Source organism: Haliotis cracherodii, unplaced genomic scaffold (genome assembly GCF_022045235.1).
Source record: "Haliotis cracherodii isolate W230 unplaced genomic scaffold, xgHalCrac1.p SCAF_10, whole genome shotgun sequence".
Taxonomy (NCBI): domain Eukaryota; kingdom Metazoa; phylum Mollusca; class Gastropoda; order Lepetellida; family Haliotidae; genus Haliotis; species Haliotis cracherodii.
This window is the reverse complement of record NW_027266265.1, coordinates 16,310,525-16,334,199: the sequence shown is the minus strand read 5'-3', so window position 1 is coordinate 16,334,199 and position 23,675 is coordinate 16,310,525. Positions and strand designations below refer to the sequence as shown.

The window sequence follows — 23,675 nt, the reverse complement described above, 5'->3', positions numbered from 1 at the left end:
ACGATACCACCTCCACAGAAGGTCACGTCAGCTGATTGTTCTAATCAGTCAGTCAGCGTCAAGGCCTCTAAATTCTTGGAATGAATGAGCAAAACATTTAGACCAGCATATCTGATTTCTGTAACTCATAAAGGAACTTATTGGCCTGTAACTCATAAAGGTCACAACAATATGTTTTTCTAGATATTGTATACCTGTCATTTCTTGAGTGCCAAGGCATCTTCTCAAAAGAGAGGACCATGGAAGAAATGTCAGGTGGGTTGTTTCTTTAATTAAGATCAAAATTTATGAATCAAGGAGGTAAAGAGAAAAAGCAAAATGGTTTAAGGAAGCTGACATCTGACTGGCTCCAGAACCCATGCATCCATCACTTAGCCTGGGTGCTCAAAGTTTGATGAGGGTTTACCTGACTCGACCCCCTATGTCTGTGTCCTCAGATCTTATGATGAGATTGGTCACAGACCCAGACTACCACCAGCCTCTTGAGTCATAATCTATCTCTCATCTCATCCACATGAGACAGCATAGATGGCGGTCAGTGTTCTAAGGGAGATAACTCTGGGTTGACTTACCGCGCTTCTGACATCCAAATCCTCAAACTGCTTTTCGAACTTCTCCATAATCTGCTCCACCTGGTGACACAAAAAATTATATATAATTCTATTATATAAAATAATATTCTACCACATTACCATGGTAATACAAGTTCTGAACATCACAGCATGATTCTATAAACAATTGTTGCTGCAAACACCCATGTGACAATCTTCATCTGTAGCATGAATTCTCAACATCAACACTGCAATTGTTACCATGGTTACATACAAACACATGTTGACCCTGGGGAAGTATATCCATCAACAAATGTACCGGTATTCACAACGACTTACTGTCAACTGAAACAAAGACCCTAACTATTTTCATCATACAAGCTAGGTTCCACAATAAAAGTGTACAAATTATTACTCGTGACAAGGTGAGTGAGTGAGTGAGTGAGTTTGATTTTACGCCGCATTCAGCAATATTCCAGCAATATCATGGCGGGAGACACCAGAAATGGGCTTAACACATTGTACCCATGTCGGGAATCGAACCCGGGTCTTCGGAGTGACGAGCGAACGCTTTAACCACTAGGCTACCCGACCGCCCCTCGTGACAAGGACCTGAGGGCCACTGGGGCCGTCAGACTCCCGAAGGGGTGGGGTCTGAGGGTGCGAGTTGGCCTGAGGGTCCATTTTATTGCACATTGACTTCATCAAGAGTAATTATTCATCTTGTTATCATATAATTCAATTTAAAGTTTATGGAGCTTCTAAACGGTCTTCAGTTTTATTACAGTAACTGAGATTCGAACCGTGAAACGTGAACCAGACGCCATCTTGTTTTCTAGCAGTTGAGTCAATACTGATCATGTGACAAGTCAAAATTCGAGGTCAGTGTCAGTCACATGAATTTGGGGTCTACATTGAAATGTATTTGTTTCATTACATGGTATGGATTAACCAATGGAATTGCAAGATTCTTAGAAGTAGAACAATATCAAGTTATACCTATTGCAAGTTTGGCGTTACACTGCTTTGAACAGTATTCGGCTACATCACAGCATGTCAGTGTGTAGTGAGAGGACGTCACGAAGTTAAGCAAGTCTTAGACTTTTGACCACTTTTTGGAAACCCACAGACATGGTACTGACAAACAGCGAAACAAAATCAGGGCCAATCTGGCATTCAAACATGCAATCATAGGTTTCTGACAAGCTTAAAGGATGCAACTAGCTCTGCACAATGAATTTCAGTGCCGTCTGCTACCTGCTGGTGTGACTCACCTTGGACAGGTCCATTGACTGCATGGCTTTGTCCAGGGCCTTGGACACACCCGCAATGTTCTTAGTCACCTGACGAACACAACCACACACACAGGATCACAAAAAGAAACATTATTATCCATCATGGTACTAAAGCACACTGGAAAAAAGTTATCTATAATCAGAGAACAGCGAAACATAACGCAATATTATTTATTTCCACATCATAATTTTCCCAATGAATTATAATAATCAGAGAGAGGTATTTAGTAAGTCTTTAATACTGCATCTGGTACATCAAGTAAGGAGGTAAAGGATGTCTCACACTTTGTAGTTAAATTTGCAACTTAAAATGTATATTGAGGAGACATAATGACATGTTTTAGGCTGATCTAAAGCCAAGGAAAAGGACAAAGGTCATGTGATACAAAGTCTCACTAAACTCTTATTTGTTACTCCGATACGACACCTCTCTGCAAGATATGAGGACACTTTCACAGTAGGTTGCGTCCACTGAACTTTCTAATTAGCCAATCAGTATGAATTGGTGAAGAATTCAGATCTGAATGTTGGACTTCTGTATCTTGAAAAAGAAATAAATCGGCTTGCTCCAAATGTAAACGATAAAAGTCACTCTATAATATTGTTGTGGTTATTATATTCACTGTCATATTGGAGCATCAAATACCCTAAAGCGAGGACAATCAAAAGAATATTTGTTTTCTCTGTAGGTCTTCTTTTTTAAAAATCAAATCAATAGATTGACAACACAGTATTTTAGAAAACTGGCTACCGAACTGGCTCAAGAACCCATGCGTCCTTCCTTAAGATTGGGTGGTTTCATCAGATCTTGATTCGGAGAGGTAATGTATCAGAGTAACGTTTTTATCCACATGAAACACTTCCCGACCTCTTTCATTGTGAGAGCCGTCTGCACCCGGGCTGCCACAGCATCGACACGGGCAGCAAAGCGCAGATAGTTGAGTCCCTCGTTCTTCTTCCTGATGGCGTTCTCTGCATAGATCTTAGCGCCCTCTACATTCTTCTGCTGCAGGGCCTAGACGACATGACACGACAGTGAGTTAGGGAGGGAATGTGTTTACACCTCAGGCAGCTATATTTCAGCTATATACATTTTACCTAGAAATGATTAAATCTGGCACAGGTAAACCAGAGGTTGATAGCATGAGCAACAACCCACATTGTCTGCCAGGTTCCCTATTCTAACCACCTATTAATATTCATTTATCTTGGGTGTGGGTCAATTATCCCATCACCCAGTGCAGTCAGTACAGTGAATATATTACTTGAATCTTCTTATCAACTCATTGCCAAGAACAGCCTAATATTCAAAAAGACATATTTAGAAAATTGAAAACAGCACCCTGTGGCCAATTGTTAAATGAAGAGAAGTGTGAACTGCAATATGATTGGTAGAAACATGTTGTTAAATAGGACTAGAACCCAGCATCTTCTTCACTTTATAAAATGAGTGAAGTATCTCTATTTTCTCAATCTCAAATTTGAAAAATGTAGTTTGTTTGCGTGTTTGTGGTTTAAAGCTGCACTCAGCAATATTCCAGCTATATGACAGCGCTCTGTAACATAATCGAGTCTGGACCAGACAATCCAGTGATTGACATCATGAGCATCTATCCACCCAATTGGGATCGATGACATGCATCAACCAAGTCAGCGAGCCTGACCACAAGTTCCTGTTAGTCACCTCTTACGACAAGCGCAGTTGCCTTTTAAGGCAAACATGGGTTGCTGAAGACCTAGTCTACCCCGGATCTTCACGAAAAATGTGGCGTAATGCTAGGCAAGGAAGATACACCACTAATCATGTAATCATATAGAAATCTGGATCAATAGTTATCACAACAACCTTGAAATTAAGATTTCAGATTTGTATTATTTTCAAGCATACACCACTTATTATTATTAAGTTTCGGGTAAATCAATGTTTCTATGGGCTGTCTGGGTCAATAAATCTCATTGTGTCTGGAAAGTCCTCACAGCTAATACATTATTTCACCAACTTTAATAACAATTTAAACAAACTGCCAATATTGATATTTACCTTTTTGACTTTATTCTGTTGGATTTTCTGATCTTTCTCAGCCTTCTTAGCCAACCTCTCGAGTTGCTTGGTAGTAAACTGAAACACAGAAATCATGTTACCATAGTGATTGTAACAGCATATTCACTCAACATTACTATGGAAAAAAGTTCAGCTTTTTCACAACTTGCTGCGTAATGCTGAAAGAATGCAAATAAGGTGAGTGGAGGTGAAATTTAGTTTAACGTCTCATCCAAGATTATTACACTTATATAGTATTGTGCATGCACGTTTGTGTGTGTGTGTGTGTGTGGCTGCTTGTACTAGTCTGGACAGATTAGGGCTGGGACGGGTAACTCGGGTACTCGGGTACTCGGGTCGGGTGGGTATTGATTAGGACCCGGGTACCCACATGACTACCCGGACCCGTGGTTAGTCACGTGATTTATTGTTTAAAGACAAAAATTATCTAGAACTCTATGTTTAAACTACAAATCACTAATGTTCACAGTTCTTTCTGACTACTATGCCCATTCCTTCTGACTTTTATATGTTTGAATAAAAATAAAACTTCAGTCAAATTCAGTGTTGCACCAGATTGTTTTATTTGTGTATCTTAACACATTTTGCCAGGGCTACGGTCAAACTTTTCTCAACTGGACAGTTTGTACCTTCCTCTTGAGACCTACAGCGGGTATCCGGGTAGGGTCGGGTAATAGGGGGATGGGTACCCGGGTAGTAAATCTGGACTCGTCCCAGCCCTAGGACAGATCCCAATTTATAGTGATAGCTCACTGAGATACCATGCCGCAGTTTAACATGAATACCCCACACAGTATACTGACTCTCACCTTCCCAGGAAGATTGTTACCAGTGTGAATATAGGGTGAATTAATCATGATTTAAAAAGACAGGGTGAGTGAGTGAATTAGGTTAACTCCATTTTGAACAGTATTTCAGTTGCATCACTAAAAGCTGGATGCAAGACAAAAGCCTGAAGTGATGCAGGTCTCAGACGTTTACTACTTTGGTGAAACCCACTAGCATGGGTATGGTGTTGACAAACCTAGAAATGGAAGAGGTTTCTGGCATTTTTAAGGACCGCAACTCTGCACAGCAAATTGCAGCACCACAGATAAGGTCACACAAAAATACATCCTCCCTCTATAAAACGGAAATGCTCCACCATTTGCAACCACCTGCTCAACACACAGACACAGTCTGTTTCAGTACCTGTATTGGTCAATACAGGTAGTTGGGAAGTTCAAAGTCCTCTTTGATTTTTATCTTGAACTAACAACGACATTTGATGAAACACTTGGGAAGAAGGTTAGCTTTTATTTACCTAAACCAGTGTATAAAATTCTCAAAAATTTCAGTCAAACAACCGGACTGACAACTTTACAAAGTGACCAGAACAGGTAAAATGTTGCCATTTCAATATTTTCAAGACAAACAAACACAAGTAAGAAAAGGGTGAAAATAAAAAGAGGACTGTTTAATGTCAGATCTCAGAAACTAATAAACTGGTGGATTGTAAACTTGGTAACTTTAAGTTATTGAAATATTCATCAAATTCCATGTCTGATTCATCCATATCTGAAAATTCAGATCCTTCATTACGGAACAGGGCCCACTTGCACAAAGCGATCTTAGCGCTACGACTATTGTAAGCCTTTGTTCAAGTATGGGAGTTATGATAATCTTAGCGCTAAGATCGCTTTGTGCAAGTGGGCCCAGGAAAGACAGCCGATAACCTACCTATATAGAACACATGCCGATTGCTAGGATGTCCCCATTTTATCAAAATACACACAGCTCTATACACACAGAAGGCATCATATTTCTATAAAATACTTAGTACATGCACTGTTAGTGTTATAAACAATACAACCCTAAAACAATACCTATGTGCGTTCTGATTGGATCATTTCGAGCATTTGGCAAATAGAAAATGAGGACAGAAACATGATATCAACATACCGTATTCGACGCAATAAGCGCCCCGCTCCAATAAGCGCCTACGGCGATATTTGCTAATATATTGGCTAGTGAACAATCCCAATTCGCACCCCTTCCGATTGATCAATGTTCACAAGATTTTTTTGTTCCTATATAATACGCACGTGTGTGTTATATGCACCCTTAATTGTGGGCAATTAAATTCTGGAAAAATATATCTGTCGTATATAAACATTTCAGGCTGTCAGCATAAACCACGAAATTTAACATTTTAACTCTCTTTTATTTCTACCAAAATAATATTCTAAGAAAGAGCCCCCTATTTCTAATTTTGAGAGCGCCCTGGGCGCTTATTACGTCGAATACGGTATGCAGAATTGACTGAATAGTGTGTTGAATGTTGACAGTTGATTCACCTCTTATACTGAATTAAAACTAGAATGCTTAGGTAATTTAGGAAACACAATAACATCCCGACCATCAGGCGTGCAACGATACAAAACTGACCATCTGTCAGCAAAATTGACTGTCTTGGACTGTTGGGCAGGCGGGTATTTTAAACACTGCCGTAATATATATTCATGAATTTATGTGTAATGTGTGTATGTGGTATCTTGCAGATATGTCATGGTATTTTGACTTAGGGGTATCAGTTTAGCCCAGGGGAATAACAGACAAATATTTGGGAGAGGTAAAGATTAAGTCTGCAATTTCACCAGCTGTTCACCCACGCTGATGACAAGCTTGTGACATATGGTCGTGAACCAAACAAGTGCTTGCCTGCTAATCAATGCATAATGTATAAAGCTAAAATATCCCATATTGATTAAATCAACACAGACAGAGCAGAATGAGAACTGTACACATGTCAATATTGTCCTCAAGGATATAAATTGAGTACCATATTTTCTTGTTTGTTTGTGTGTTTGTTTGTTGTTTAACGCTGCACTCCAGATATATTCCAGCTGTATGCTGTGGTCTGTAAATAATCAAGTCTGGACCAGACAATCCAGCGATTGATATCATGAGCATCGATCCAGGCAATTAGGATACGATGACATGCAACAACCAAGTCAGCAATGCTGACCACCCGATCCCGTTAGTCGCCTCTTACGACAAGCATAGTTGCCTGTTAAAGCAAGCATGGGTTTTCTTGATTTCTTGAGTTTAGTGCGCACCCAAAGTATAATGTGCATCCCCCTCTAGGGGATTCAGTATGAATATGTTTTTTTTATTGTTTATAGCTATAATTAAAAAAAACTCACCTTCAACTGAAACATCATATCTGAAAAATAAAAGTTGACAATTTTACAAAATATTAAATTAACAATGAATACTACTACTTTACCCTAAGCTATAACCATAGTTGAAAATTAAACCCAAATAAAAATGACCCCACTTCCTCCAATTAACATGATTAAACATCTCGGATCCTCAACTGTCTCCAAAGCTTCAGTGGGTCAGCAGGTCACGGCGGTCAGTTGATGGACAATTACGCCCGGTTGACTGCCTGCAGACAATATGTCCAATGTCCAACTAACCACTGCCTAAGACCGACATGGCAATTAGTGTAGTCCAAATTTGTGGGGTGTTGCCTGTTGGGTAATCCTTGTCTCAGTCACACATGCTGCGGACGTGGACTTAGGTAACCAGGGACTAAACCCTGTAGTACAAAGGATGAGTCTGTAGTTCATGGTATTTAGCAGGACAGCAGAGGCTGAGCAGAAATCTTGGGCAGAACTCAACAGTACCTCTTCACCAACATCATGTCAGGTGAGAATATTCATACAGGCTTAAGGGAATCTGTTCCTGTAGTGAAGATGTTCCTTTGTACTATTTTCCTGGGTAGAATTATTACATGGAACAGTTTTTACGAGACTTTTTCCATGACCGGGGATTTTGTTCCCCATTTCTCTAAGTGTTTAGGTCCAGTATAAATTTCTACTTGTAAATGTTCCCTAACCTAACCCTGATACATAAATGTAATCATCTGGACCTTAAAAATGAAACTTGCATTTTTTGAATCACTGAAACTTTGTTGCACTTGCATGTGCTCAATTTCTCTGGACGGAAAACATTTACACTGGCAATATTTATTCCAGATGTATATAATTTGATTTGTAACTGATCATTCTTGATTATTACTAATGTTCAATAACAGCAAAAGTAATCCTTACCAACTCTCCATAACCATGACAACTGAAGGTAAAGTTTATGATAATGTTTTCAAAATGTTTATGAAACGTTTATCGGAAGTTACAGATCCAGATTTTGAATAAACCAATTGAGATCTGAATGTATCTTCAAAATGTCATATTTATACATTATCATTTGACGTTTATTTACTGAAACATAAAATCAAAATGTACTGTGCAATGAACATTTGCTAAATCCAACATTTTCCACATGTCAATACCCAATACGTTAACATCCATGTAGCCTGTCTCACAGTCCCTGAACCATATTATTTTCCCTTCCACCCAGCCCTTACTGTAATGCATAAGCCCTAAATGAAGTCAAGTCAAGATTTTCCTCATGCTCAGAATATCCCATCTCACTGGGGCTCCTAGCAAATTTAAATGGAGTTAGTTGTTTCTATCAAAATTATATGTTTTCAAGGACAAGATGTAAGTCTGACATTCATCATGTATCTTCCTTCATCTGTGTTCATTCCCATAGAGAACTAAACCATAAGGGGATGCCTGATGAAGGCCGGGAGGCTGATAGCTTGAGATAATGTATATTTATTCATGATGTATTTAATGATGGTACGGATCTGCTTGTCTTCTATCTTATTTCATTTATAAGCATCTTGTAAAGAAAACATAAACAAAATGGTTGTGGAATGAGTTATGACTTTGAATGGGATGATAAATGATGAAAATATTGGTGTATCATGATTGTGATGATGGTAGATCTGTCATTATTTTGCTTTGTCAATGTGGAACTAACGTAAAAAGGACGTCAACTGTTTGTGTACGGGTAAGACACTTACGATAAAGGGAGACAATTTGAGGGGAGGTAACTCTTGTATGACAATAGTTCCGTCAAAGTGTTATGTTCACTGCAGTGAAATATCAAGTGTTATGTTCACTGCAATGAAAAGATGACTTTTCTCAACTTCAGAAAACTCAGTCTTTCACACTGAAGTATATAATAAATCTGCTGATTAGTGAATCATGGGAAGGGATTATAGTCACTTTGTACATGCCTTCCCAGCAGTAACCTCCGGTAGGTTAGGGTTCCATCTTAACAAGTCTTCACTGTACAATACAAATTATAATACCATAGGTCTTTATAGGCTATGTTTTCATGAACTTCTATTTTCAAGTACTTTTTCCATGTTGATGTCCAATTTTAGACGGTATAATGCATGTGTACCAAATATTTCAAACTATTCATTTCATATTTACCCTCAAGGATATGTTGCCTCAATTCCTACATAAACTGAACACGATAACCTTTTCCGTTTGTCTGTAGTTCTTCACATTATTGGCCCTCAAGAAATAATTGCCTGACTGTCTCTCTAAAAACACTAATTTGATGTCATCACATTATTTTAATACACAGAATAACCAGAGATCAGGCAGTGCGCCAAAATTTATAACACTATCTAGGATATATGAATCCAGCAGCTAATGATATACAGACATGTCTCAGTTTCACCAAAAGGAGATTTTTATTCGACAGCTTCCATAAATGTAAAAACGTTTGTTCTGGTTTGGGGACCAAAATACTCCAGTCTACCCTCCTAAGGATGGATATATGTTTACACACGGCACTGTTTACAATCTTTAACCTTGAGTAGAAATCAGCAGCAGATCATGGAGCATAGGCCCCAACTCACAAAACCATCATGTCTTTGATCATCATGTCTACCTGTATCCGTTATATGTATCATGTGATTACTTCAAGTGTTTACAAACATACATAGTATGCAAAGTGGAACATGTGTAGACCAGACGGTTACAATTAACTGATAAACTACATAAGAATGTGTTCAATACGCGTCAACGTCCCAAATTATTAAGAAACTAAGAGGACGGTACATATCATGTACTTACAGATTGTGAAATACTCAAAACTAAAATAGTGAAAGAATGACAGTTGACACCCCAAAACCGACATGATCAACTTTTTGTAGTCGTTAGACAAACTTACCATCCATTTTTTTGGTGTTTTTGTCTTTCCTGTGCGATATGTAAATCAATAAACAAGTATAAAAGGGAGAGCACGACACAGAAATCCAATTAAATACTGGTAACACTTATAACTTCGTGAGTAACTATCACAGGTTATGACGTCAAAAACACGGAAGTAGATTTGATCGTTCTTTAGAGTTACCTCCCCTGGATAAACAAATGCACGCGGCTTTGTTTTCATTTTAACACGTGTTCTATCTTAAACATATTTTTTCCCTGGTTCTTTCTTATCATTCCTGCGTTTAAATATCACATGCACTCATATGTCACAGTAACCGCAAACAGAGAGGTTTAGTTTCTTAACAAGGATTTCTTTGTCCCTTGCAAGGCTCCTCGTGGGGGGCATTTCAAAACATGTTGAGTAATTTATTGTCTTTAATGTCGGCCTATTTGCCGCTCCTTTTAACTTAGCTTACAAAGACCCCCGATTTAACCAATTTAAACAATCAGTTGATATAAACAGTAAGTGTTTTGTTGAATGGTTCATTTAGAATTGTACATTCAGTCATATTTACCCTTTTTTTCATGGCAATAATAAACGGCATATTATATATATCATATAGAATTTAAGTGATTCGAGACAGAGAAGGAATGTTTTCCGGGACAATTGACAGACATAGTAAGTTTGAATTACCTGTCTGCGATATAATGATTTTTTGTCTCGATCGGCCAAGCAATAAACCATTCAACTATTTTCAAAGAAATGTCAGGATGTAACTTTATGAGAAAAATGGGCACATATTAGTGAAGAATAGTCTACATTGTTGTATGGACGAATAAAACAACAACCCAAAAAATAATATTTTCCATACATAATATACCGTTTTATTCATAAAAGAGTACCCGTTATTTTGATAATGGCGAGGGAATGAACCAAGAATTGAGATAGTGAAATAAATGTAGCGCAATTCAGGCATTTTCATTTGGTCTAGGGAATCTGAAAAAGAAGGCGAGCAAATACTAAATACTACACATGTGTTTGAAACGGTCCCTCGGCTAGCAACAAAGCATCAGCTGACGACGAAAGTCGCCGTCTTCCGACATTCACCATTGCCCTTTGACCAGCGACAGTTGCATTGTTGATGATCTCTGTTGTGGGACATGTAACTGGACAATGGTCAGACATGTCAACCACTGTCCATTTCCGCCGCCACGGTCACGGAACGTCGAAAACGGTATGACTAATTATAGCTTGTTATTGACTTTCTTCCTTGTCAAATATCGCTGTTGTAGTGTCAACAAAATTGTCACAACTCGAGAATATCTAACAATAAATTATAAATTATGACGTGGATCTGCTAATCAATTTCCAGTTTTGACATGTCTTTGATACCATCAATATCGTTCTGTGCATGTTCCATTGTTTCAACCGCCTCGCGGTGCACTATGACGTAATGTTTACATGATTTATTTTTAGATTTTGATGACATGCTGATTATGTTGTTTTAATACGTCTACATGTATTCGTGCGCATCTGTCACAAAGACTCGACTTCTGACCACGAGAAATGTCACGCCTTGTTAATATCTCGCTACATTTCTGAGATATGTTGGGTGGGGTCTGTCTGCGGTCGCACTAACCTACGTCAGTCCACACAAGAGCCATGACAAAAACTGTTGACACCAATGCACTTTTATTAAGTCTTCATAACTGTCTGAACTAACACGCGTCACAACTACAACATCAACAACAAGAATAATAATAATAACAACAACAACACAATAATCATAATGATAATAATAACAAAACGATCTGATACAAAGTAATTAAAATGCCTGTTAATTTTTCTTTGAGGCACAGCGTAATAGCTATGCATATGGCTCCTCAATTGACAGGCCTCCTCTGAGTGAGTGTGTGGAGTTTGACGCCGCTTTTGGCAATAATATCGATACAAGAGGGGAGGCTACTCCACCACTCCAGTCCTCATCATTTATGTTTTTAGGGAATCTACCGGCATAGCATTACTCCAAAGACGTGATCTGAGAGTGACAGTTCATATTTTTTCTTTACAAAAATGTATTTTGTAACGAGATGTTATTTTTTATCATAGCACAATACAGGGGGGTTGATCAACGTCGCGTTTTGTATAATGACTTTATTGAATCATTGACAATTTATGCAGGTCATTTTCGAAGAAGTCAAGCTGACATTTTCTGTTAGTCGACTGTCACATCAACTCCAAGCCATATTAGCACGGATTGCTCCAGCTCAAGCTTTATTGTCTGATTATACACGCACTTAATGTCACACTGTCGGGTCAATAGCCGTCAGTCAGCATTACACTTAGGTAAATGAGCTGCACGTGCCGGATCCGTAGCTTGTATATTTCGTTCTGACGCATAGGTGGGGGGCATATCAAAATCTGCTTGCGATTGAAATTGGGAAATGTTGATGATTTTCAAATGTGTTTATTGTAGCTTTTATGTATAATATTTATTTGTTATAATTTATTGATATTGTAACGAGACACACGGTGTATGTGAAATAGCTTTAAACGAGAAATAAATGTCTGGAAATAATAACTGCAAATCGGTAGTTCTACTCAGTCGCAGTGATTATGTTAACTCATGACTTGATTAATACCCTCGTGACCAAATCTAGTTTCTTGTGATGTGTGTCATATAGGACACGTGCTCGGTATTCTGAGGTAGGTAAATAATAAAATTCTTCGTATTATTATCACTGAAATGAACATGGTATTTGTGTTGGAAGATGATGTGTGAATCTTCAGTCAGTCATACTTATCGCATCGTTATTGCCATATAATCTAAAATACATTAATGTATTCATATAATATATCTAATGAAAGCCCCATAACTAAATAATACTCTCTCTCTCTCTCTCTCTCTCTCTCTCTCTCTCTCTCTCTCTCTCTCTCTCTCTCTCTCTCTCTCTCTCTCTCTCTCTCCTCTCTCTCTCTCTCTCTCTCTCTCTCTCTCTCTCTCTCTCTCTCTCTCTCTCTAAGATCATACAACCTCGAAACGATTAACACGGGATATCCCGAAAGACAGCTACAGGCTGTACGACTGATTTAAGTCAATATCATCGTCTATCTCTCTCGCTTTAATGGAATAAATATTTGAAATTGAAGAGACTTTCCTCATAGCACAAAGGAAGCCATCTATCAGACATTCTTTTGTACAGTTTTTAAAATTTTGAAGTCCGCTTTCTGATAGATTGTTGGTGACATGACGCTATTTCAATATCATAACCAAGCAAAACACTACCGCATATGTTGTCGTTCTTCGTAGACTATACGAATACATGTCACTTTTTTATGGATGGCAACTTTTCCCAACTTCTAAATACTTATTAAAGACTTCATTCGTAGACTATGGTTTCCCTTCACGTTTGCAAGGAAGCGCATGCCAAGTACTTTGTTTCAATTACCGTTTCCTTACGCATTACCATTATGAATGTCGGACATCTCGCAAATTGGTTTCCTGAGTAACCAATGGTAACGGTCACTGACACATGTATCCATGTTCTGGGCGTCAAACATAAAGCCCTGTTTGTTGTTTCCTGAGCCACTTATCCCATTGTCACAGATGATAAATTTACCTTCTTAGACGAAATGTGTTAATGACTGATTGGTTGCCATGGAGTAAAGGTAACCATAGTTACACATAGATTAGTTAGCAGATGTCATTACGATCTTTTGTACAGTTTAAAACTTTATATGTACAATGACGCGTTTGTTTGTTTTCAACTTTTACATAGGAAGGGTCAGGTTTAACGCCGCCTTTGATAGCATATTCTGTTGTTGTTTTTTGAGAGGGCGGTCGTGATCTGTTCACTTTTTCTAAAGGGGAGCTCAAAATAATTAAGAAATAATTGGGAATAAAGAAGTCCTGACACACGCATGTGTATAATTGATTATACAAAATTCATGTAAAGAATCATATATTACCGCTCTCTCTCTCTCTCTCTCTCTCTCTCTCTCTCTCTCTCTCTCTCTCTCTCTCTCAGGAAATAAGGGCTAAAACAAGGACTGGTCGGCTCGGAGTCAGTATACTGCGACTGAGTTGGGTATCCACGTTAAAACTACGGCATGGTATCTCAGTGGGCTAGAACTATAACATCGGCATTAGTCCGGACTAGTACAAGAAGACGCACGCACGCACGCACGCATGCACACGTGCATGCGCGTCGCTATGTAAGTTCAACAATCTTGAACGCAATGTTAAACCCCAATTCACCTGGGGTGAAATTGGGTTTAACGTCGCGTCCAAGTTCGCCTCTCGGGAAATACAAGAAACACTCGTTTGGGCAAATCAGTAAGACACATTCTCGTACAATAATCTCTATGGAATGGGTCACTGCTTCTGTCCTGGCAAACCTGCTATGACTTTAGCCAACTCTTATAAAAGAGAAAGTCCTCACAATGTGAATTAATTAATTGATTAATTAACAATCGGTAATTACATTTACCACCCGGGTTGTCGATAGTGCCAATTTTCAGGTATTCAAATCATTGGCGGATTAAGATTATTTTGTTCTTGGGATGAATTGTGTTCTGTAAGATGTAACAGTTGGCGAAATTAACAGTAATATAGGGTTATTGATATTTACCAGTTATGTAATACATGTTGACAACCGTTAAACGAAGAATTAATCTTTTGAATTATATGATTTGGTTGCTATGACATGACAATCATACTATACGACAGGAAGCAATATTTGTAAAGAAAACAATTTTTCAGATTTATTGCCATATGAACTGTTTTGACGTAGCAATTTAAACATAGTTGAAGTAAAATACAGATTATGTAACAAAATTGTTTTTTACGGAAACGTAATAGAAATTATTAACTACATATGTTGAATTCATGGTAAAATGGTAAATTAATGTTAACTGTTTTTATAACAATCACGAATTATCAGAATCACGCCCCGTCCCGTTTTGGACAATAAAGGGGCAAAGTTGCTACCCTTTGATCTGTAGGGATTAGCATTAGACAACAATCACTCCGGATTAATCGTGACGAGAATGTTAAAAGGCAGGGGTATAGCGAGGGCGTGTTATTCCAGCCCATGTTTCCGATACGTCAGGACCGTCAAGCTTGTGAGAACCCAACATGGATGCGTCATCGCTGCTAACGATTTAATTGAAGGTAAATTTGCATATGGGTGTATGGACCCCGGATCCGCCATCTGTGCAGATATTGTGCGAGAAAAATAGTTATTATGCGGTTTATTTGTGAAAGCGGCATAGTCTTTGTCTGTCCAAACGCCCATTGCAGGGTTGAGATATTTGGTAGGTCGTCATTTAGTCGACGGTATGCAACGTTGACACCTGGATCGTGTTAAATAGCGGAGGTTTAGGGTTAACGCCGTGCTCTTGGTTTACTGGGATGTGAAACCGATCCGGTCTACTCGTGAGTGGTGTCACTCTGACAACAAAGAATTGAGATGACAAGGATGTTAATTTCAACGCTTTCGTCCGGATTATATCTTTGTTCGTCTGTGATGTAGATTGCACGTTCATAGGATGAAGTGTTCCACAACTGAGAGGCAGTTTTGTATCAGGTAAAAACGGTGATTCTGTGATAATTCATCCTCGATTATCTAGGGTTTTTAATCTCAAATCTATTATCATAAATCATGTTTACAAATATTTATCACAATAGAATGGGTATTTCTACACTAGATAATCGATGAGGGTGATAATTTAGCGAGACTATACCATGGTTCTATGTGTTTTAATGACATCATAATTTATAAGGAAGATAATTTCATCATACTTTAACTGTGTGAGTGATCGCAAGGTTGTATTTTATTGTCTACGAGATGTATTGCACCTGCTAAATATGTGTGTATACGTGTTAGTATGTGCATATATATATGTACGAGTGTACCCGTGAAGATCCGGGTTAGAATAGGCCTTCAGCATCCCATGCTTGTCATAAGAGGCGACTAAAGGGATCGAGTGGTCAGGCATGATGACTTGGTAGATGCATATCATTGTATACCAATTGTGTAGATCGATAATGCCAATCACTGTATTGTCTGGCCCAGACTCGATTATTTACATACCACAGCATACAGCTGGACTATATCTGGAGTGCAGCGTTAAACAACAAACAAACACAGAAACAAACAAGAAAATATGGTACTCAATTTATATCCTTGAGGACAATATTGACATGTGTACAGTTTTCATTCTGCTCTGTCTGTCATGATGTAATCAATGTGGGATATTTTAGCTTTATACATTATGCATTGATTAGCAGGCAAGTACAAACAAAACAAAACTTGCGAGTGTTAATCACTATTGGCGAGTGTGAATGTACGTATCATATATGAAATGTCTATATCACCACGTTTATCGATGTGTAAATATGTACATGTGATCGACTTGGCGAGGAAGCACGACCTGGTCTACAGTCACAGTAGGATGCGTAGGAAGGTGTATGCAATTGTCATCTTGATTACACGTGTAGAATAATTGACGACTTTGGTACTATCTCGTTTAAATCGGATCTTATATTCTTGTATGTTGCCTCTGCATGAAGTAGATATATAATATCGAAATATCTTAAATGATTTGCTATTATTATGATTGGTCTTCACCATTGATCTATGTTATCTGACTTATCCGAGTAAAACTGCTAGTTAGACCAATAGCGTCGTTCATGTTACCATGCAACATCATTATCTGTATTAATCCATATACTTAATATGGTTTCCCGACGTTATTAAAATAGGAAGGTCGAATATTTATTATAGTGTTGCATGTCGATTTCGCGTCCACTTCAACCTTAATAACAAAATGATTTAAAGAAGAAGAGAGTATGTTTATTTGTCTTTTGTGAGAACGTATATGTGTATGCCATAGCTGGTCGCTATGATTGGTTATATATATTTAAAAAGGTGACATCAATACAAGTAGCTGCAATCGTAGAGATGATAAAAGTAGTAGCACCCTCAGTAGGAGCAACTCCGCAGCAATAGTAGCAGTAACAGTGACAGTAGAAATACACGCGGTAGTAACTGTCGGTATTGTAGTGGTCGTAGTCACTGTGCCAAATCGTCAAAAGACCTACAACCAAATGTGATCATTATTGACCGTTTGTGACAGTTTGTTTGATAAGAGAACACATGTCTGTGTACCATCTTCTAAGAACAAGACCAAGTTGAATGCCGAAAAATTAATGACGAGAGTGCATACCCAACAGTTAGTAAGGGTCAACGTATGTAATGCAGCTACTGTTATGTCTATAAATGTACAAATATGCATAAAGATGTACATAATTTATAATAATAAACAAATTTGAAGTTAACAGTAAAATCATCAAGCGAAAACCTTATCGTCTAGCACAGTTGGCGCACTAGCGTCATGCAATAGCAGTGGTATCTAAAGATTAAGGGTCACTCACTGGTTGTATGTAAGGGATACTAGTATATACGAGACTGGAGATGATTGCACAACTATATGCCACATATATATACAAAGGTCAGTTGCATGATGAATCAGGTCATTAAGTATTCCAGAATTACAGGCCCAATACTGTTTGTGGTATCATAAGAGTAAGACCACGGGTTGTATGTAATATATTTATATATATGGAGACTTATGGTTACACTGGAATATGCCACACACACACACACGCACGCACGCACGCACACACACACAGGTCAGTTACATCTTGAATCAGCTCATATAGAATTCCAAGACTTACTGGCTCTTCTGTCTGTGGTTAAAGTGACTGTGAATGATTGGGCAGCTGCGCAGCTGTGTTACTGTAACGAGCAGGATTTCACGTTAAATCTAAACATAAGTGTTTCAATTGAATTCAACAGTTCACTACAACCACACTGCTCAGTGACGTTGCACGCAAACGTCGCGACACAAGTCTGTGCCTGGTCGCGACCTCTGAATCAATGCTCAACACATGCAGATCTTCATTTGATAATCTTCACAACTGTGCAAAAGGTTATCGAAATAAACTTCAAATATGAAGGTGAAGGACATTGTACGTCGCTGCCATGCAACGCGAGGGAATCCACGTTCTTAAAGTAAACAAGCATCTCAGAACTCTGCGACACAGTGTTGTAAACAATTCAGCCAGAAAAGAATAGATGTACCATGACAAGGCGGTTGGTTTCGTAATCATGGCAGTGTGTGGAGCCGGCAGGCCTAAGGTGTTCGGCAGACCAAGCTTCCTTCCAAAAGATATGATGCGCTAAATTTAGACGCATGAAAGAGAAACCATGAGAGAAGCGAAATAAAGCAGAAGGGACCAATGCCAGAGAATGCGTAATTCACCAAGCGCCATATCTTCTCGGAGTCGTGTAACTGTTAGAATTACACCGAAATCCAGGAGGCTATAAGTGATTCTGTGACTAAATTATCCATTGCATGTATGTTGTTTTATGGAGGTAGGTACCGTGCATTTGTTGTGTTTCTAATGGTGAGGTGTGTGGTTATACCCTTGGCACGTAGGTATAGGTGTTGACGATGAATCTGACCAAGGTTATTGCTAAAGTACAGATGCAGTTTGTGTGTTTTCCTGGGTTAATACGTCTGTAGGAAGGTGGCCATGCTTGATGATTTAACACGATGTATGTGTTTAGAACGGTCATTTTTTTTATTATGTTATTGTCAGGTCTCTTGTTGTTTCCAGTACGTCTCGAAAAAAACAGTTCAATAGAGCAGCATGTACGTTACATATACACTTACATTAAACAGAAACTGTTGTTTATTTTCATTTTTTATTATTATTATTAATATTATTATTATTATTATTTTTATTTTTATCATTTCTGTCTCGTCTAGGTAACAAGGTGGTCAGTTTCAACCTTAACCTGTTCATCAAATGATCTTTATCACGGGTTAACATGTTTCGGGCGACGCTTGATTTGATAAGTACTGGCAGGAATTTCGCGTGTCGAGAGCAATTATGGGCACCTAACTCCCTCGCCTGTCTATAAGCCTGAGATAAGATACCGTTACCACGATTAGCGCCCGCTGGCGCGGTGTATATAAACCTATATACACGTACCTTGTATACCTGAAGGGCGGTTTAGTGCCGAGTTTCTCGTTGGCCTGGTGGTGGGTTGGCTGGGACTGGAGAATGTTGCCATGCCCCTGAGAGTTTACGTTTGTAATCTGGGAAATAGCTTGAAAGTTGTGGGGCTGACCTTTGCTGTTTGTGTTTGCTCAGTTAGGTAAGTTTAACGTTATGTAGGTGTGTTAGACATTTTGTTCTTGTTGGTGGGCCTACTGTTACAGTTGTGCTATGACGTTCAACGAACTCCGTCGTTTTGCCGTCATATTCTGTTTATGTTTAAATTGGAAATACTTAGACAATTGTTATTGCTGGCATTGGCCTCTGTGTAATATATACCTGCAGGTATAATGCGCTACGTAGGTTATTCAATATTGTGCGTGTCTGTTTAAATGTTTCGGGTTTTTTTATACAAACAAAATGTGTTCTCGGAGTCTGATCAATACCCAAATCGGAAATTATTTTACAACCCATCATTTAGATACACATGTAAAAAGATAAAACATGTCCTGTTAGAACTATATTTCATTGCGCGTGTCCTCCTCGTCGATGCTTTATAAACGTTATGATACATGTTGATATCGAATTTCGGATATAACCAAACCAGATGCAGTTCGCTATTGCTGACGTTCGATATTAACATGCATTACATCGTTATAACCCCTCGGGGGATTAATACGGTTTCAGTGATTCGAAATATTCGTGATTTATACCACAAACTTAATTAAATCAAACTAGAGGTTATAAAGAGCTGGGTATATTTGTTACGTACACGTTCAGCCTGGCGATCATGCTGAACCCGACTATACAATTGACAATCGTTTTATGTGACCGTGTTATTGAGGTTATTATCACTATTTGCACAGATTATATTGTGGATTCAACTTCAATAGATCGATTTAAAGAATAGATAAATAAACAATTTAAATAATCCGAGGCATGTTTTATTTTTCGACACTGGTGTCCGAATTCATTGACAACCTTTAACTTTTTGTAAAAAGTAAATCTTGTTTCAGTTTGTATATTTGATTGTTTAGTTACATTTCTAATGCGAGACATGCAGTTAGTACATAGTTTCTGAAATAGATACTGTATTTTTTACTATGTACAGTCTGCGATCATTCACTTGATACTACATGAACGTTAAAAAACACATTTGTTGTTAGTGTTCCTTCTATTCGTAAACCCATACTATCTGTTTCAGATGACAAATCCTTCTTGACCTGCTGAGTCGATGACGTCATTGCCGATACAGACTTGGATTTACTGACCTTCACCTACAATTTCCCGACCAAGAATTGCCTCCCCTTCACCATGCCCGTGTTTGTTAATGATGACTACCTGCTGTTCGAGGCAGTGAAATGGGGCAAGCGGGACAAGGTTCGGGGATTGTTGTCGTCTGGTTGTCATCGTAACCTGAGGGACGATGCAGGCAGGACGGCTGTGCACTGGGCGGCCGAGAGAGATTATTTGGATGTCTTGTATCTCCTCATTGATGAGAACTGGGATCTCAACACTGCAGACGCCAAGCAGCAGACACCTCTACTGATAGCTTGTAATTACAGGCGGGAGAATGTGGCGTCTTGTCTGATAACGATGGGTTGTGACGTTAACGCTGCAGACATTGCAGGCAACACGCCACTTCACCGAGCTGTTCGTATGGATATCGAGACTATCGCTGCAATGCTGTGTAAGTTCGGGGCAGAGGTTGATAGTAAGAATGGTGCCTGGTGGACGCCATTACACGAAGCTGCAAGGACAGGAAACGAAAGGATTGTGAAGATGTTGCTACAACGTAATGCTGACGTCAACGCCGTCACAAAGAAAGGGTCAACACCGTTCCTTACGTCTATATTCTATTACAAAATTGCTCAAAAGAATACTTACACTAATCTCGACAACATATTGAAGATGTTTGTCGACTCCCGATGTAGACTTAGCCAAAGCGACGGGCAATGGACACCGCTGTCTGCGTCAATCTCCACTGACAATAGTTTTATCGCCGCGTTGCTTATTTACAGTGGTTGTATGTTCGAGAAGCGGAACAAGTATTCCCGTAGCCTCCTGGTCGAGGCGTTCACCCGATGTGAACCCTTTGTCAGCCGGCTCATGGTAATGGCGGGGTACCAGGTGAACCAGGAAGAGGTAGATATGTGTTCGCGGAGAATCCCCTCATTCTCGAGAACCTTCATGAGACTGGTTGAACCCAACACTGACATCAGCAGCGGGCGCTATGACCTGCTAAACTGGTTACGTGAACACGCGCGAACGCCCAAAAGTCTCAGTGAGCTGAGTCGAGCTTCTATTCGACATTCCTTGAACTTGGGAGCAGACGACACATCGATTCTGGACAGCATATATCAGCTGCCACTTCCAGAGTGTCTGAAAAACTTTCTAGCCATGTCGGACTTTATTTCAGGGATTTTATGAATGATGAGAATTATTTAGCTGCCGGGCAACATAAAACATACACTTGGAAATTGGATTTGACCTAAACATTACAAACGTCATCAAAACGTTACTGGGCTGAAAACAGTCGCCGAAACACTGATAAGTTAAGGTCCTAAACACAACTATGATACCCGTATCAAATACATCCCCATCGAATAATTTCATTTCACCATTTCATTGTTTAATTTTTATCCACCATCAAACATGGGTGTATGCTTTCGTTTGCCCGGCATTGTATGTTGTATAATTGTGTATTTCACCATGTGGCAGGCGTGGTGGTGTTGAAAATCCATAGGTATCGACCAGCTCCGTGTTATGTTATAACACAAGCATATCGAAACGTCATAATGACGTCACTCGCAGGTGTTGCCCTTATAAATTATCTAATACACGAGCAGATACGTCCTGAACCCTCCAGTGTGATATGTCTTCAATCTGTTGTCATAAATATACCCTAGACTCATTCACAACCATAGCGTCGACCATTTCCAAATTGACGGAATTATTCAATCTCTCCTATCTTTTACTAAGGACAAAATTATTCTCTCCCATGAGAATAATCTGTTTGATCGGATAATTTTAGACTCATGCCATACGAATAGGGCTCAAGTCGAAGTTATGATGGCGGATGGTTCCAGGAGATATGTCACACTTGATAGTCGAGGATGGAACATACGTCAGCTATTACCCTCCGATGCAAAGCTAGTCAATAACCTTGTCAAAATACATTCCTTCCCTAGATGCCACTTGGAACTTTTAGCCTTGGATTTAGATGGCATTGACATAGATCCGAAAGTTTTCTCCCAACCCGTTTTCACTAATTACTATACTATATACTACTCAACTTTTGATAGGACAGTCAGATGTTAAGATAAATTATCCCTATCAAATGTGGAGCAGTATAGTATGGTATAACTGGACATTGGCAAGTTCCTTGTACGAAATATATACCACCAACCAGTGCGACGGTTAGCCATCTTTGCAACGCGACAGGAATGTGGCATCCCATATACATTGTGTGATGAATGCAAGACAAGTAAGTCTTGGCGGCACCGAATGCCATATGGCTACTGCATAAAAATAACGAAATGAGCAATGAGGTACGCAGTAAAATTTTAATATTATCTTCTAAGAAGGTGAAAAATCGTTTAGCTTACATGATGTGTGTTCAGTAGTCAGGGAATATGGAGCTTTTGCTCTGGTTGTTGTGCAATATAATCTGTTCTATGAGTGTTTTATCGGCTGTGCATGATTTATCGATACTCATAACGTGGGGTGTGAATGCTTTAATTTACCGTATTCTCTCGTATGGTCGTGCATGATTGTACTGTGCATTAGGCTGAAGAAATGAAAATGTTTCTCGTTCGTGCGCATCAGTCATTTTATTGCAAGTGAAGCACACAGATATCCATAAAATTAAATGCTTGACAACTGACATTGTATTAAAGAGCTGGGTTCACTGTATTCCCAGTTGTGTTTGTTGGTATTCTTGGTAGGGAAAATGTAACAATTTTCATCCCACATCATTTTTTTTCAGTAAGAAAGTTGTAAAAGTTGCCTTACCGCCCTGGGCCCCGTTCCACGAAGCGATCATAACTACAATCAATCTTAGAGACTTACGTCGATTCTAAAACTGTCTTAGCTAAAGTTTACAACCGTTCCACAAAGCGATCTTAGGGTGATTGTAACTTTACAAGTTCTTAAGTAGCCGATCTTAACAAAGATCGGAATCTTCAGCCATGAAGATACGAAAGTTTCCCTTAGAGTGGCATCCCTTGGACATGTTTAGCAGACGACGCATTTCCTTAATAAAAGGTCGCCATCTTTGTTGTTATGGTACAATATTTAAGATCGATTTTAGCAATCCTAAGTTGGTCCATAGCAACTTAGCATTTTGATCTTAACTTACAACTCTCTTAGTTAAGATTGCTTTGTGGAACGGGCGGCCGATCGTAACAAAGATTTAAGATCGCATACTTAGTGAGTTACAATCAACTTAGCCCTAAGATCGCTTTGTGGAACGGGGCCCTGCTCTCTTTTGAGACAAATGTACGCGAGAGACATGTTTTGTTGTTGCAGCCTTATGGTGGATATGAGTGTACGGCTAACGCGTATATTGGTATAGAACGCCGCAGCCTCCTTTTGGAGGAAACACGGTATAACGTGAGACTGGAGATGCTTGT

At 39.0% G+C, this 23,675-nt stretch overlaps 2 protein-coding genes across 7 annotated transcripts in view; one reads left to right on the top strand and one right to left on the bottom strand.

Moving 5' to 3' along the window:
- LOC139454131 (charged multivesicular body protein 1a-like) overlaps positions 1-19,089 on the bottom strand; it is a 24,986-nt gene extending 5,897 nt beyond the window's left edge. The window contains exons 1-6 of one of the 2 annotated variants that reach the window (XM_071235655.1): positions 19,036-19,089; positions 7,094-7,113; positions 3,888-3,965; positions 2,715-2,861; positions 1,826-1,894; positions 573-632 (exon numbers count right to left, since the gene is read on the bottom strand). In XM_071235655.1, the coding sequence (XP_071091756.1) occupies positions 573-632; positions 1,826-1,894; positions 2,715-2,861; positions 3,888-3,965; positions 7,094-7,111 (372 nt within the window). In that variant the 5' untranslated portion in view covers positions 7,112-7,113; positions 19,036-19,089. Of the gene's footprint in view, positions 1-572; positions 633-1,825; positions 1,895-2,714; positions 2,862-3,887; positions 3,966-7,093; positions 7,114-9,989; positions 10,128-19,035 lie in introns of those variants that run through there. The other variant, XM_071235654.1, reaches the window with a different exon arrangement.
- LOC139454129 (serine/threonine-protein phosphatase 6 regulatory ankyrin repeat subunit B-like) lies at positions 11,134-23,675 on the top strand. Of its 5 annotated transcripts, none has more exons than XM_071235649.1 (2): positions 11,134-11,205; positions 20,246-23,675. In XM_071235649.1, the coding sequence occupies exon 2, from the start codon at positions 20,356-20,358 to the stop codon at positions 21,469-21,471; it is 1,116 nt and encodes a 371-aa protein (XP_071091750.1). In that variant the 5' UTR covers positions 11,134-11,205; positions 20,246-20,355; the 3' UTR covers positions 21,472-23,675. The 5 variants fall into 5 exon arrangements, with proteins under 5 accessions (XP_071091750.1, XP_071091754.1, XP_071091753.1 ...); XM_071235653.1 differs by lacking the exon at positions 11,134-11,205 and adding an exon at positions 15,230-15,287; XM_071235652.1 differs by lacking the exon at positions 11,134-11,205 and adding an exon at positions 15,532-15,559.

What these genes read in the sequence shown, in the direction of transcription:
- LOC139454129 (XM_071235649.1), top strand. Translation starts at nt 20,356, where the DNA reads ATGCCCGTGTTTGTTAATGATGACTACCTGCTGTTCGAGGCAGTGAAA.